Source organism: Taurulus bubalis (assembly GCF_910589615.1).
Source record: "Taurulus bubalis genome assembly, chromosome: 13".
In the NCBI taxonomy this organism is placed as follows: domain Eukaryota; kingdom Metazoa; phylum Chordata; class Actinopteri; order Perciformes; family Cottidae; genus Taurulus; species Taurulus bubalis.
In genome coordinates, this window is record NC_136601.1 from 13,110,182 (window position 1) to 13,125,176 (window position 14,995).

Genomic DNA, 14,995 nt, shown 5'->3' on the forward strand with positions numbered 1-14,995 from the left:
AGGGGTGTCCTGGTAACCAAGTGATAACTGTGTAGCTTCAGTGTCCTTCAGTAAAAGTCCGATCTCCACCATCCCTGTCTACTGAATGAATTAATTAGATCCCAGTTGGTGACAGATGAGTGTCGCAGAGGATGGCAAGACACATCGAGGAGAAAGGGGACAACAGGTTGAAGTAAGGAAGGGAGCAGGTGGAGGAAGAGGGCTAAAGTGCATTATTATAATTTCCCAATGAGTGTGTGGTGCGAGGCGGACATGTGAGTACATATGTTAAAATCAGAGCTCTGTTTCTGGGGGGTAATCAAAGTTCATGATGACGTTTCAGCTTTTGGTTGCAGTCCATCTAATCAATAATGGGAGTGTTGTAACTCTGGAACAGAGGCTGCATGAAGAGGCCCAGCGTCCCGACCACACACACAAACACAAAGATCCACAGGAAGAGACGGTCGATCACCATGGCCACGTACTTCCAGTCTTCAATGATCTGTAGAGAGAGGTTTGATTTTAAATGTTGCCACTGTTGTGTAGATTGTCCTGAACTTCAGTAAACTGATTTGTTTAGTTTTTTCACTTAGGAACTTTTGTCTATGATGGTTGTAATTTCTCATTTCACATATCTAATGATTTATTGGATGAAACAACAGTGTTGCTGTGACCTTGCTCTGACATAATATAAAGTGGTACCATTCACAACTCACTGAAATAGAGCTTTGGATGGACTTGCTCGGATGGCAAGCACTTTGACAATGCTGACTTTCCTCATGCTCAACAGTGTAATTTTCCAATAGGTGGTACAGCCTAATCCATCCAAAGTTGTTGAGGCTTGTCATAAGTGTATGAGGATCACCAAGGTCATTAGAAACATCAGACTGGAGACCTGAATGCCTGTATTATAATATATAATAGTATATCATTTTAAGAAATTTCACTGCATTATTGAACATTTGGACCTAACATTGGAGCTAAATGGAAAATCAGAGGATAAACAGTCATGAGGATCCATCCTCTGGGCACCATAAATATATGCACCAAATCTAATGGCAAACCATTCAATAGTTAGACATTTAGACATTCCACACATAACCAAACATGTCAGCCTTATGGTGGCATCAGAGGGATAGGGTATCACCAAAGGATTTATCATCTAGGGACCATGAATGTATTTCCAAAATTCCATGGCAATCCATATTTGCTGAAATATTTCAGTCAGGACCAAAGTGGTTGATACCGACCAGCAGATCAACATTGCTTACAATCTTCTACACAGGTAGCCTCGCTGCCAGTGTAGGATGTCCTATCTTTAAGTTTGTGGCTATTCTGCCACACATGTGAACATCTATAAATAGTTAAAAAAAATAACAACAAGCAGGTTGCACATTTTTAGACTTTTGACACATGCACATGCAGATACACCTACCCCTTCATCATCATCCTCGCTCTTCATCTTCTCAGCGATGTAGCGTACTCCATCCACCGCATCCTCTGTGTCAATGTTGCACTTGAGCGTCATCCTCTTCCTGAACTCTGTGTTCTCTGGCAGGTCGCTAATCTTCCAGCCGTAGCGTTTGGCCGACTCCTCGTTCACATAGAAGGATGAAGAGGAATCTGCCATTCCTGTTCCTCCGTCCGCTCCACACATCTTTTGGTCAGAATATGATCGCTGCTGGTGTTTTTTGCGGAACTTCTCGCGGATGTTCGAGCTACCGGGTCTCCGCATGAAGAGGTAAGAGGGGAGCCGGTACAGAAAGATACGCTTGACCCAAGGAGGCATGGTGTGCGTACTGGGGGACCGATGGTGCACGTTAAGCACGCAAACGCTGGTGACAATGGAGAAGGTGACCAGCACCATTGAAAACATCAGGTACTTTCCAATTAGAGGCACTGCTAAAGATGTGGGTGGCACAATCTTTGAGATAAGGAGTAAAAACACAGTCAGGGCCAAGAGGACAGAGATACAGAGGGTCATCTTCTCACCACAGTCTGATGGGAGGTAGAACACTAGAATAGCCAGCGACGTTATCAGGATGCAGGGAATGATCAGGTTGATGGTGTAGAAGAGCGGTTTTCTCTTGATAATAAAGTCATAGGTGATATCCAGGTACCTAATGTCATTGGGGTCTTCGTTCTTGCGTCCAGGCAGTGAAACAATATCCCATTCACCGCTGGGTTTGAAGTCATCACGTGAGGCGAAATCACTGAGGAGGATGAGATCAATTTCAGTGTGGTCATAGGTCCAGGAGCGAAACTTGAGGGTGCAGTTCTGCTGATCGAAAGGGAAATCACGGACTTCGATTTTGCAGGCTGACTTGTAGATAGCTGGAGGGAGCCAGGCAACCTCGCCGTTGTTGGAGACCACGACATTGGAGTAGAAAGAGACTTCATATGTCCCATCAGCACTGAGAGAAGGAGAAAGGCAGAAAGTAAACAAAAAAAGGAGAAAGATAAATTCAAAGCACTTAAAGAGAAAGTGATTAATTGAAGAATAATGGCAAATCATATTCAAAGACTATCTCTCACTCAATCAAACACACATCTCTACCATCTTCACATGTCATATATACAAACACTTAAAGGAACAGGGGGAGGAAGTTGGAGTTGATCTGCTGTTCCTTTGCATTGAAAGAGGCCGAGTTTAAGTATGTGCTAAGAACGCCCCCTGTAAAGATATTCAAGGTCACCCTGAGGCAAACCCAGAACACACTGGAGGGATTATATATTCTATTTGGCCTTGGAACACTTTTGGTTTTCTTACTTACCCCTTGACAAACGCATGCATGAATGAGAGGCACACTTTCAACCTTACTTAAACTCTATGGTGCGTCACAGGTTGAAATCTATGTTACCATTTGTTGAATCCATTATAATCTTGAGCTAGCTCATTGTATTAGTGCAACTGATTACAAGATAACAACACAATCAGTGTTGCAGCAACATCATTAAGAGGCAAAGAGTTTACTTGAGAAAAAAAATGACTGTGTTGACTAATGGCATGTTGAGAAAATATGTTTCTGCAAAGGTGACACATGCAACAGTTATGTTAGTTGAAAGTTAAAGGATGTGTGATGACCATCTCAAGATCTCAAGGGAGGAGTGCAACCTGCAACACATCCCAGCAACATGGCAACAATTCTCCCCCCCACCTAAAATCTGCTGAGACTGACTTTTTTTTTCCAAGGCTAAAGGTAATGCATTATAGAGAAGTGGCCTATCAATTATAAAGTAGGTCAGGAATCTAACCATCACACTCTGTCTCTAATGCTTTAGGCCTTGCTGTGAATATGCAGACTGATTAAAAATGCAGAGGCCCCACCTGCTTACTGCAATCTCTGGTCCACTACACTTGGCCAGAGACCTCCACATGAAGCCGTAAGGTAGTGCTGATAATCTCATATCGTTTTGCCTCTTTTATGCTCTTTATGTGGTCTTTAGCTGACCAGCAATCTGTGTCTATAAAAGTTTAATGCCTACCACTACTTTATAAACTGTAGGGTAACACTGCTGTCCAAAACACAACACTAGCTATGAGCTTGTGAAACTATCTCTTTCTTGACCTTGGATACAGTAGTTGAGAAAACCAAAAACCACCAGGTTCATTTAGTATATGTTTTGGAGCTTTTGATCACATCACATGGTCTTCATCAGCAGATAGAGTTTACTCAGTTTCCAATTTTTCTGAGCACAGGAATATTAGCTGCTAAATATATTAAAGTATCAAGGTACTCATGTCACAGAAAAATGGCTTGACCAATGACCAACAGCCAGTGACTATTTTTTGTAGCAGGTTGGGATGGAGCTCATTTCAACTGCTATACTTTTTGTACAATTAAATAGTTTACTCCAGTGGTTCCTAATCTAGGGATTTTGCCACACAAAAGGGTCACAAGATAAATCTGAGGGGTCAAAACTTAATTTGTGACACAAAACAAGGACTCTTTTATTAACTACATTTTCATAATAAAAGTTAATCATACGTAAATTATTTACAAGAAACTAACAGATTGACTAGAAAGACCCAGGTGTTGACATTCATGGGTGACAGATGAGGTGAGGCCCAAAAGCCTTTGTGTTTTCCAGCTAACACCTTTCAATGGATAAAAGCAGTTGGGCTAATTTCTCCTTGAATCATCTCATTACAGCATTAACATTCTCGTGTACTGATTTTCCCTTGCAACTATTTCACAGCTGCAAGATGATGCAAACAAAGTTAAAATGTTCTCGCGTCAATGCTTTGTGCATTCCTACTTAATGTGCGAAAACACACAATAACGTACCGGGATGTTGTCTTTTTCCCAGAGTGGTTTGAATGTGCAGTAAGGCTTTTTTAGCACATTGATTTCTAAGTACACTTTGAGTTTAAAGGCTATAATTTGATTGTATCGATCCAGTGTACATATCATAATATATATTGTGAAATGCAGCTGAAACATTTCAAATGCCTGGTTGCTCCATGTTTTTTCACGTAAATGTGAGATGTGATCACTTAATGTGGGCATCAGTTAGCAAAGGTGTGACCCAATGCACCGTTGTGTTAGCAGCAGATTTTATAACTTCAATATGTCCCTGTCTTGTTTTCTCCATACATCCTATAATCTCTCAGACCTTAAAAGATCACTCATCATCATGAGTGTCAGAAGACGGTCTAGACAGTGTTAACAACACATTTTGGTCGCATTCATTATCCAAAAAGAGGTGAAAAGTGTGATAATAAACAAGAGATAAGAGGATAGAAGGAATAAGATGATGTGAGAAAACATTTCAGGAAAATTGGGCTTTTAAATAAAGTTGCTGATTGTTTTGTGTTTATTCCTCTTTTAATCACTTAGTTTTCTACAAAGACACACAATCATTTTGTGTTTCACGAAGCGGACATACTTGTTGTAGAGGACGATGTCCGGTAGCCAGATGTGTTGTGATGGGAGCCGAATTTTCTTGATTCCCTCGTACTCTTCAGGTTCCCACATTAATCTGTAGTCATACCATACCTGATGAAGAAGTGCACAAACATGCACACTTAAGGAAATTAATTAATTAATCTCATTCAACTCTATAGCCACCAGTACACACTCAATACTTGGTCCCAGCCCAGTCCCCACAGACTGAGCTACTGCTGCCCATGGACATACCAGTTTGGTTGGATAACAGTTCATACAGACACATTCACATACTTGTTCAGTTAGCCCCTATTTGGCAAGACAAAGCATTTTTAACCGATGGACACAAACACACACAGAAAGGAGAACAAGAGCGCGAGTGGGGACACAAACCTGACTGAGCCAGCAGTTGGTGGTCATGATCTGCTCCCTCTCATTCTGAAACAGACAGGAAGAGGGAACTCATCCAAACAGAACAGTCTCCACCATGTGTGTTCTTGAATGATCTAAAATCAGTAGGATATGCCTCAATAAGAACAGCGTATGTGGATTTGGATAGAGTGTGTGTTTCCTCACCACATTGATCAGCTGGGCCAGAGACACCTGGATGTAAATGGTGACCTGCTGGCTGTTGTTAACAGCTGGTCTGATCAGCTTGTTGTAGCGATCTGGTGACAACAGGCGACTCACCAGTCGTTCCTCAACCTCCGCACACAAGGCAGCTGTACACACACAAACACAGGAACAATTTAGCCGGAAGGCAACTACAGGACCTGTATTACATACTAGTCCACTGTTCCTACACAGAGGGGGGCAACCATATACCATGAGAGTCAACAATCTGCAGGCTGGAATGACAACACGCAGACTGATGGTTCTCTCCATTGTTTGGCCACAATGCAAAAGGGAAAATCGTGCCAATAAATGAGCCGTCATTAAAACTCTTTAGTGCAAAGTTCATTCCAACACTCTGTCCAATGACATATTTCCACATCAATGATGTATAGGCTAGTATGTATCTGAAGTCCACCACCAAAAAGCATGAAAATAATTAATCAATTATCAGCTGTATTTGATGTTAAACTATGAAATTGACATTTTATCCAAAGCAAAAGAAAAATAATTTTGTCAGCATAAGATTTATTTTTTGTATATCCCCTATTTTATATATCCTCTTATCTCTTGTTTATTAGCTTTGAGGAGGATATATTATATCCTCCTCAAAGCCTCATGGAAGCTATTCCTATTTATCCTATTGTATAAAGCTACAAAATCCTCTGGTTGTTATGTAATCCCATTATGTCGGACACCTTGCCAAAGATGTCAAACTACAGCCCTGCACAGCTACACTACACGACTTCCCTAATGTTATCATCTCAGTGGAGTGAGTATTGAGACGATACACTCATATCAGGATGACAGGATGTGTTGAGGCTGCCTCTCATTGAATAATGTGTGTGCGTCTTAAATGATCTGTTATGGCGACTAGACACATGTAGAGGGTGATCTCAGTCGCTGACTCAGTTTTATATTACAGATGTGCGTAGGTAGAAGTTAGAGTGTCTGTTTCTAAACCTTGAACTTGATGCAACCTTGAGTTCAACTTTCCATGCTGGCATGAATCATCTGAAAGAGGTGTGACGTAGTTAGATTGAATTGTCCTGAACAAGTAAACATATGCTCTTATATTAAAATAAACTGTACAATTCCATAGTTTAAAGCATGGTTGAAAAATATCTGAAAATTAAACGTATGTGAAGTTAATCAGTTATTGTGTTGATCTTAACTATACCTCAACCTTGTTTTGAGCATTAATGAAAATCCTTGAGGGAATGCCATAAGTAAATGACACAAGCTCCCTGCTCATTGCTGTTTCTTGGTTTTTATTATTTAGTTTAATGAGATTATAATGACAAAACCCACAATAACAGAAGCAAACACAAATCCACACACTTTCCCAGAGCAGTAGTTTCTGAAGCGATGTTTAAATCTTGTGCGGTGAGGTCTTCAGATGTAATGAGTGTGTAATGACAGTAATGAGAGTAAAGAGTGTATGTGCGTGTGTGTCTCTGATCTGTTTGAGATCACAGACATGATGTAATGGTGTATTTAGTGACCAGCACACCAACAAATGTAAACAACAAAAACAATAAATACTCAAAACATATACAGTATATATTGCATATTGCATGTTAACAATGCATGCAATCTGCAGTACTATGACAATAATGAGTCCATCTAAATATACACACGTGCACCCACGTGCATACACGCACACACACACAGGGCTGATTTCACTAATTTAAACAACAAAGAACAACGTCTGAATGGGTCACAGAGCTTCGGTGATCGTGGGTGGTTTGAAACATGGATGTTGCCAGACTTTCATACATTTTAAACTTGTAAAAAAAAATCCCTTGAGTTTAGTCCCTTGTTTTTGGCTTGTTACTTAAGAAAAGATTTTGATGTCTCCATATCTGCGTTGTTGCAATCCCACAATTGAAAATAGAAATATCAACCTGGATGTCTTCTGTACAAGCCAAAAGGTACTCTCTGTCACAGCCGCTTTAATTTAAAAGCCTTTTCTCTTGTGTTTTGTCTTGTATCTGTTCTTTCCGGTTTATTTGTTTTTATGTGTCCCTTGTTTTTGGGGATTTTGTGACCACCTTGTTTGTGCTCCATGAATAAACTTTGACTGTTGGCTCTGGCTTCCCTGCACAGGACAATATAAACTGGAGGGTGACAAGATATAAAAGAGAGAGAGAGGTAGATTAGATCACATGTCAATTATGTGTATATCACAGCCCATAGAACCATAAAACTGCATCTTTAAAAAGTACTTAAAGTATGATACATGAGATTAATCTTTATCTTGTTATCTTGGGAATGTGAACAAGACACCAGAAGAACCAGAAAATTAACTAATCTCTCTAAGTATGGACGTTTTTGTCTGGACCTTTACATTCAGCTGAGCAAAGAAGTGACAATCTGTCACTTCATATTTCTCCCTGTTCTCATGCTCCGAGACATTTCTCTCCTGTTCCAACATTTACACACCTGCTCCCAATTTTCTCGTTAGGTCCCCAGTGTACACATATCGAGGGTGTCTTCATGCCACAATTTCATGCCGAGTCTTTTTCTTTGGCATTTTTGTCCCGTTTTGTTTTGGGTTTATTTTCTACCGGCAGTTACTGTTGCTTTTAATTGAACCAGATTCAATGATTTTCATCAATTTCTGCATCTCACTACTGCATTTTATTTTTTGAACTGCACTGCAACTTTTATTATTTTTTTTGCTTTTTGACTGTTTTTTATGTTTTAATGAATGTCCTTAATTGTTTTTAAATCTTGTTTTCTTCTGTATTATGTTTTGATGCTTTTAATGGTTTTATGTGAAGTCGTCTTGTTGTTGGAACTGTGATAGACAAATAAACTTGCCTTGCCTTATGTTTGCCTCCTCTTTTGGTATTGCATGCCTGCGTATGCCGCTTTCTGCCTATTGTCTATATATGTATCTATAGAGACATGTGTATATTTATATACATATAATATTATAAATCAATTCATCTCTATAGCATACAACACACTCTGCAAAAACAACCACTCAAGATTCAGGTGACTGAAGTAAGTGTCCAGTCAGTTGTAGGAAGAGTTTGTGTTGATGTTGGATAAGAACTGTCAGTTGTTTATTATGGAGCCTGATTAAAGTGACATATGTCCAGACCACAGCAAGCAAAGAGGAAAGTGTGGTCTGCCGTTGTCAGGCAAAAGCTAATTCATCTTGAATCAACAAAAAACTAAAAAGTATCAGTGATCTGATTCTAAGACCTTTGACTTTGACAGTGGTATCCATCATCTAACTGTCTTGAATAGTCTCACCTACAGAGTATCTAAGCCTATATGACAGCTATATGAAAGCTGTATGTTTGACTTAAGCTTAAGCACAAGATTTTCAGGAGAAGATGTTGTTGTTATAGTCAACATTCATATTGAGCTGTGCAAACAATTCTGAACCGACATCAACAATATACTCGTGTCCAGGCATCTCAATGCTCAGTTGGCAGCTTTTGGATGAATATCATTATTTCGGCATTTTCCTTCCACTTGTTTTCAGCATTTCTGCCAACTGTTATATATATATATATATATATATATTAAACATGTCAGATCCAACTGAAAATTAGAGGCACTGAGCTATAAAGGCAGGTGCAGGAAAGAGAGATAGTCTACACTTAGTCAGTTCACATTAACCTCCAGCAGGCCTCCACTTGAAGAGGAGACTGGAGAAGTGTCCGACATCTGAGCAACTATGACATGACACTAAACCTCAAGGGTGAATGTCTTAGAGAGCTCTGACACCCACAGTCGTGTCTGTCAGGATAAAACAGAGAGAAAAGACAGAGACACATGAGAGGAGAAGAGAGGAATAGACACACTCCAACACACAAAAGAAACAACAAGGAGCAAGGGACGAGACAATTCCCAGATTAATGTAACCATCTGATCAAATGAAATATAGGATCATGCCGTACTATGGTGAGGATTCTGTGAAATCAGTGTTTCATCAATTTGTTGAATGGTATTAAAGCCAATATATGAAGCTATATTATCCATCATTTATTGCTCATACATCTGCCAATCACTTCTCATGCATTCCCACTCATTATTTACTTGCTGTTATTTCTCAGGGCTGTCAATCATGCCACCAGCTGTGTAGATCAGTTGGTCTCCTAACATCGTTAGCCTGTCATCTTGCTGCTGTTTCTCTTTTGAAATATGACTGTCTCTCTACCTTCAGTTCATTCATGTTGCTGTAACGCACTACTCCACCTCTCCATCTCCGCCCAGTCTTTGCAGATCCATCAGCTTCATCAACTCATCATTCTATCAGCCTCATCAGCCATCACCACCACCTGGACTCCACTGTGGATTTATCTTGTTGAGGGGCAGACGCTCCTCAATTACAATCTCCCTGGAGAGTCCAAGCGCCAAAGACTGTCAAGACTTCATCATCGCATATCCTCTGTTAATAATAAACAAATATCTTTTCGTTATCCGAGTGGTCTCTCCTGATTGAAAAGCAATAAGGATGCAAACTGCTGCATAATGGCACACAGGTTTCTTGTATTAATCAAAAGCAACTGGTGTGAGGCACATGGGAGTTGAGACCACAGTCTCTATAAATCCTATTAGTCGGCTCATTGTTTCATCTTTTTTTTGTCATTGTGCTTTGGTTAATTCAATTAAAGCCTCAATAAAAGGCTAGAGCAGCTAAACCACCAAGCAGTGACAAACAGACAGTTGCTCACACAATGTAGATGATTGTCAATAATATGTTATATATGTTATTGAATCATTATCTGTGAAGATCAAATAAAACAAAGTAAATTATGGGAAACATACAACATAAACAAACATACAATGGGAATTAAGCTAAAAGAGGAACTCTACTGATTGCATGCATGGCGTTCATTTTACTCATCGGAGGAGTACCCAGACTTAAACATCATCTGTATTCTATCTCCATTTATAAACTCCAAAAAAGTAGTGCTGGTGACATAGATGGCTTGCAGAAAGCCTGCATTAACATCAGGCTGATCAAGTTTAAAAGACATGACCATTTACCAGGCGGAGCTCAAAAACTAAAATGATAATATTGGTTGCATGCAAAATTTAGGATTCTGTGTTTTTAACCCATATGGACAAAAATTCCGGATATCCTGGCCTCTGCTGCATTAATGTTGACCATTATTTTGTTGTCCCCTCACTTTATGAATGTTAAATCATTGCCAAGCCCTATCATATCAGCACATGAAGGGTATTGTTGTTCATAATCAGAATTAATCAAATCCTTAACCAAACCACAAATGCCACCTATGCATTTTTTTTTACTGTTATTGCTTCGGCCTTTTCTCTGGCTGCTCACTGATTTCTGCAAGAGACAAATAGGGGGGGTAGTTTTGTAAGGAGGGTGGCATGAAGATGAAACTCAGCACACACTTCATGTGACTAGTGGAAAGGACTGAGGAAGAGATGCAGTATGAGCTGTATAGAGTAATGTAAGGGTTTGACAGTAAATTACCGCTAAAACGGTAGATGAGGCTAAAATGAGATGTGTATGAGGTCAATGTAAGTAGAGACGGAGCATTAGGGAGTACCAGCAGGTCCCATCACACAAGTATGCACACACACACATATACACATACACTCCTCTCCGCCTTGCTGCGCTCTCCACGCCTCAATTATTCATCGCCGCTAAAATAAAAATGCCATCATCTCACAAGCAGATACTCAACCACAATCACAGACTATTCTCCAAGTCTTTCAAAAACAGATCAAATCAACACAGTCTACATCACAACATATAGAATTTATAAATTGTGACAAAAAACATTCGGACACAATGCTATATCGCTGCTGTGTTTGGGTGATGCTGATGGAAGGACAGGCTATGATATTGGTTCAGTGTACAGAGAGAAAAGCATCCAGATTCTGCATCCTGTCAGTTATTTTTTAGGATAATGAATTATTCAATGCCTTGTCATCTGGGGGGGCCTTTCTGAGGCCAAAACAGTTTAGGATTCAGCTGTCTTTGGTTTTGCTCAGTGCACTGCCCGTATCAGTCATGTTCTAAAAGACACCCATGTGCCACTCATAAGCGTCCGTAGCCACATGATCAAGTTCCAGTAGACATTTGGCATTGCTCTCAGTTTTTGTGTTTTTTTTTTTTCTTTATCTCATGGGCCAGGCAATAGTCTGTCCACCGGTCCAGGGTGTACTCTGTCTTCGCCCAATGTCACCTCCCCCCGTGACCCTGAACAGGATAAGATAATGGATAAATGGAAGTATCTCATGGGATTTTTGTTGGTTGTTTGCCCTTAAACTTTTTATTATCACAGACAATGTGTCCTTAGTCTGTGAGGATAAAACCAACTGTTCTTTGACTACAGTTTTTTTAATGTATTTGTCCTCTCCCTCGTGTCTTTTTTGTTCTGCTTTGCTCTTTTCCTTGTGGCAGTGACAGGAACAGAAGAGAGACAATGACAGCAGGAAAAGTGGCTTTCTCCTGTCCTCAGCTCCCTCAGAGTCACTCTCACATGTAACCACTGCTTAAATGTATTGTAAATTCATCTGATGCATCTCTGGCTTTAAATTTTATATATATATATATATATATATATATATATATATATATATATATATATATATATATATATATATATATATATATATGTATATATATACGTATATATATATATATATATATATATATATATATATATATACGTATATATATACATATATATATATATGTATATATATACGTATATATATACATATATATATATATACGTATATATATATACGTATATATATAGATATATATTCATGTGCCTCCTTTCTCTCATTCAAAGAGCAACATCCTAACAAGTGTCTCCATGCAATGACTAAAGCCTAATCTATGCTTCTCCGTCAGGTCGACGGCGTACCTATGCCGTAGCTACGCCGTCGACGCAGACCCCTACGCCGTAGCCTGACGCGCACCTCCAAAAAATCCTAACTACGCGTCGCGTCGACGCGGACTGCAAGCGCTGTGATTGGTCTGCTCAGAACGTAATTTCCGGCTGTTGCTTTTTCCCAGCCTCGACCGGTTTAGTGGTCGTACAGACCACCTCCGCAAACGTCTTCTCTGTCGCCTGCGCTTCAACATTTGCAATATAAGCATTTGCTCTTCAATATTGATGAGCTCCAACTCCAAATGCAGCCGCTCCAACTTGGACGCCATTGTTTACTGTTTACTGTGACCGGAAGAAAAAGGATTCGGCCCCTATATAACCCCTGAAACCACACAGCCACACCCCTGGCGGCATGGCGGTTAATTGCAGGCAACGCGTTCCCTCGACGCAGAACTTCGAATACTCAACGACTGCGTCGCGTCGACGGCGTACCTACGCCGTCGACGCGACGGAGAACCATGAACTAGGCTTAATACTTTACTATGAAGTATTGACTCACTGATGCCGAGCCCTTTTGACACATTACACATCTGCAGTTATTAGAAAGAAGCTATAAAGTCATGAGAAACAACAGCAGGACAAAACTTAGAGCTGCATAATTCTGCCCACCCACATGTAAAGCTTCGCCCGAGGGCTTCAAAGAAGCAAAGTCAGGGTTGTCACACATGGATAGCGTGTTTTTCCCCCTCATGCACTTGTGGGCATTTTGTAAGCTTTTAATTAGCAAAACATCAAATCAGGTGTAGCTCTAACACACATTGGCACAATAGCATGCAGTTGATACTGAGAAAGACAGGGATGACAGAAGACAGGGGCGGTGTGATAAGCAACTAAATATGTCAGATAAGTTACAGGATAAGAGAAGGAGAGGAAAAATATAAGAAATGTGGCATGCAGGAAGTGACAGAGAGTAGCACAGAGTGACAGGAGACAGAATGACACTGAAATATGTCCCAACAAAGTGACTACTTGGATTTAGTCGTTTCACTGTAGCTGCAAGGGTGAAGTGGCAGAGTAACTGTCATCAATGCTTGTAGACAGAGCACAGGTGAGGAGACAAGAGACAACGTTAGCTATGTTAGACAAAAAAAAGTGGAATAAAGAGGTCAAAGAAAGGGGAATGGGAGAGGGTTTGAACAATAAGGAGACTCACTAAATGTGACAAATGCACAAATTGTGAGAGGCCTGTACTTGAAAACTTGATATGAGAGCATGTGCTCCCTAAATTAAGACTCACTTTGAAAAAGCTGAAGTTTCAGTGCATTTAGAGCATTTTACATATACGATTCAGATGCCCATGTAAGGTGCTATAATTCTGAGGATGCAAATGAAGACAAGGAGAGTTGAAAGGTCATAAAGGCATGCTATCTAAACACACTCAATGCATTTGAGTTGACACAATGACTGCTGGGGTTTGCCCTGTTGAGTGCTGCAGTAGATCATTCACTGGCCCGTTGAGCACCATGGACAGCTCCTCAGAAACTGCTTCATTTGATAGAAACAAAAGAGAAAATATTTCTACTGCACATAATCTAAGAGAGGTGCACTAAATTAAAATTAAGAGGGTCCATTTAGGTCCCTGTTGCTATAATCAGAGAACATTGAAACACTTTGAAGGCAGTGAGGGCCGCAGAATATTCTACTATGTGATATTATTAAGTAGATCCGTGTCCGCAATAACAGCTAAACCATCCAACTGGGAAAGGGCAAATGTGCAGCAGTGCACCCTTCTCCAGCATCCATCCCACCCATGCAAGTATAAAGCAATTTCATTATGACTCCATGGGGGTTTTCTACGTAAAAGAGGAGTTAGTTAATTGAGGCGTGCTTTAAAATCACGTGTTAAACTGTCTGGCAAACGGAAATGCCATTGCTTTCTAGATTCACGTGTCGTCTGTAAGTTCCAATGTGACTTATACATTTCCTCAAATTAAAAATACGACTCACATAGAGCATTAGGCTATGTTTTAAGCTCATAGGGCAGATGTGTGGTGTTTAGCTACAACGCACATGTGGTATTACATTAAATTCCTAACATTGCTAACACTTCCCGAACCTGTTATATTAAGTGTCATGCACAGAGCCCAGAGAGAGTGTGACCCCGTGAGCCCCATACGCAAAGTAGAAGCCCCCCTGTCCCGTCCCGTTCCGGGAGGATTTTAAAGGATTACTCACTTGCCACGGTGAGAACCAGGAGAGCCAGCGCTGCTTTCACCGGGGCTGCCATCGCTTCCTCCCCTCCAGTGCGACAAACACACGAAAACTTACAGACGGAGAGCGTCTCTCGCGTGGTGTTTCTTCTTTTCTACTCCCGATGTGAAATAAGTAAAGAGTGAAACAAAAAAAAGAGAAGGCAAGCTGGATTATAGCGGTTTCATTGCGAGGGATTTCGCTAGTGATAGCCGAGGCTTGGAGGCATGGAGAGACGCACTGACTGCTGTCTAAGCCCACAGAGGGGGTGGGGTGGCTGGATGCTTTCTGCCAGAGCGCACCGACTCCATCGCTGGTCCTGGAGCTGTGATTGCGCGCAGCGGAAAGAGGCTGTGGAGAACAGAGCCCCCTTAATTCTTCTTGAGCAATGCAAATAACGTTTTCTTCGGGAATATGGGT

General features: G+C 40.6%; 1 protein-coding gene across 1 annotated transcript; it reads right to left on the reverse strand.

Annotated features, from left to right (window-relative positions):
• Positions 1-340: 340 nt before the first annotated feature.
• Positions 341-14,612, reverse strand: LOC306745605 (neuronal acetylcholine receptor subunit beta-2-like; the record flags this gene model as incomplete). Its single annotated transcript, XM_079228428.1, has 6 exons — positions 341-481; positions 1,415-2,393; positions 4,870-4,979; positions 5,262-5,306; positions 5,445-5,590; positions 14,561-14,612. 6 exons carry the CDS (start codon positions 14,610-14,612, stop codon positions 341-343), a joined length of 1,473 nt encoding a protein of 490 aa, XP_079084554.1.
• Positions 14,613-14,995: the final 383 nt, after the last annotated feature.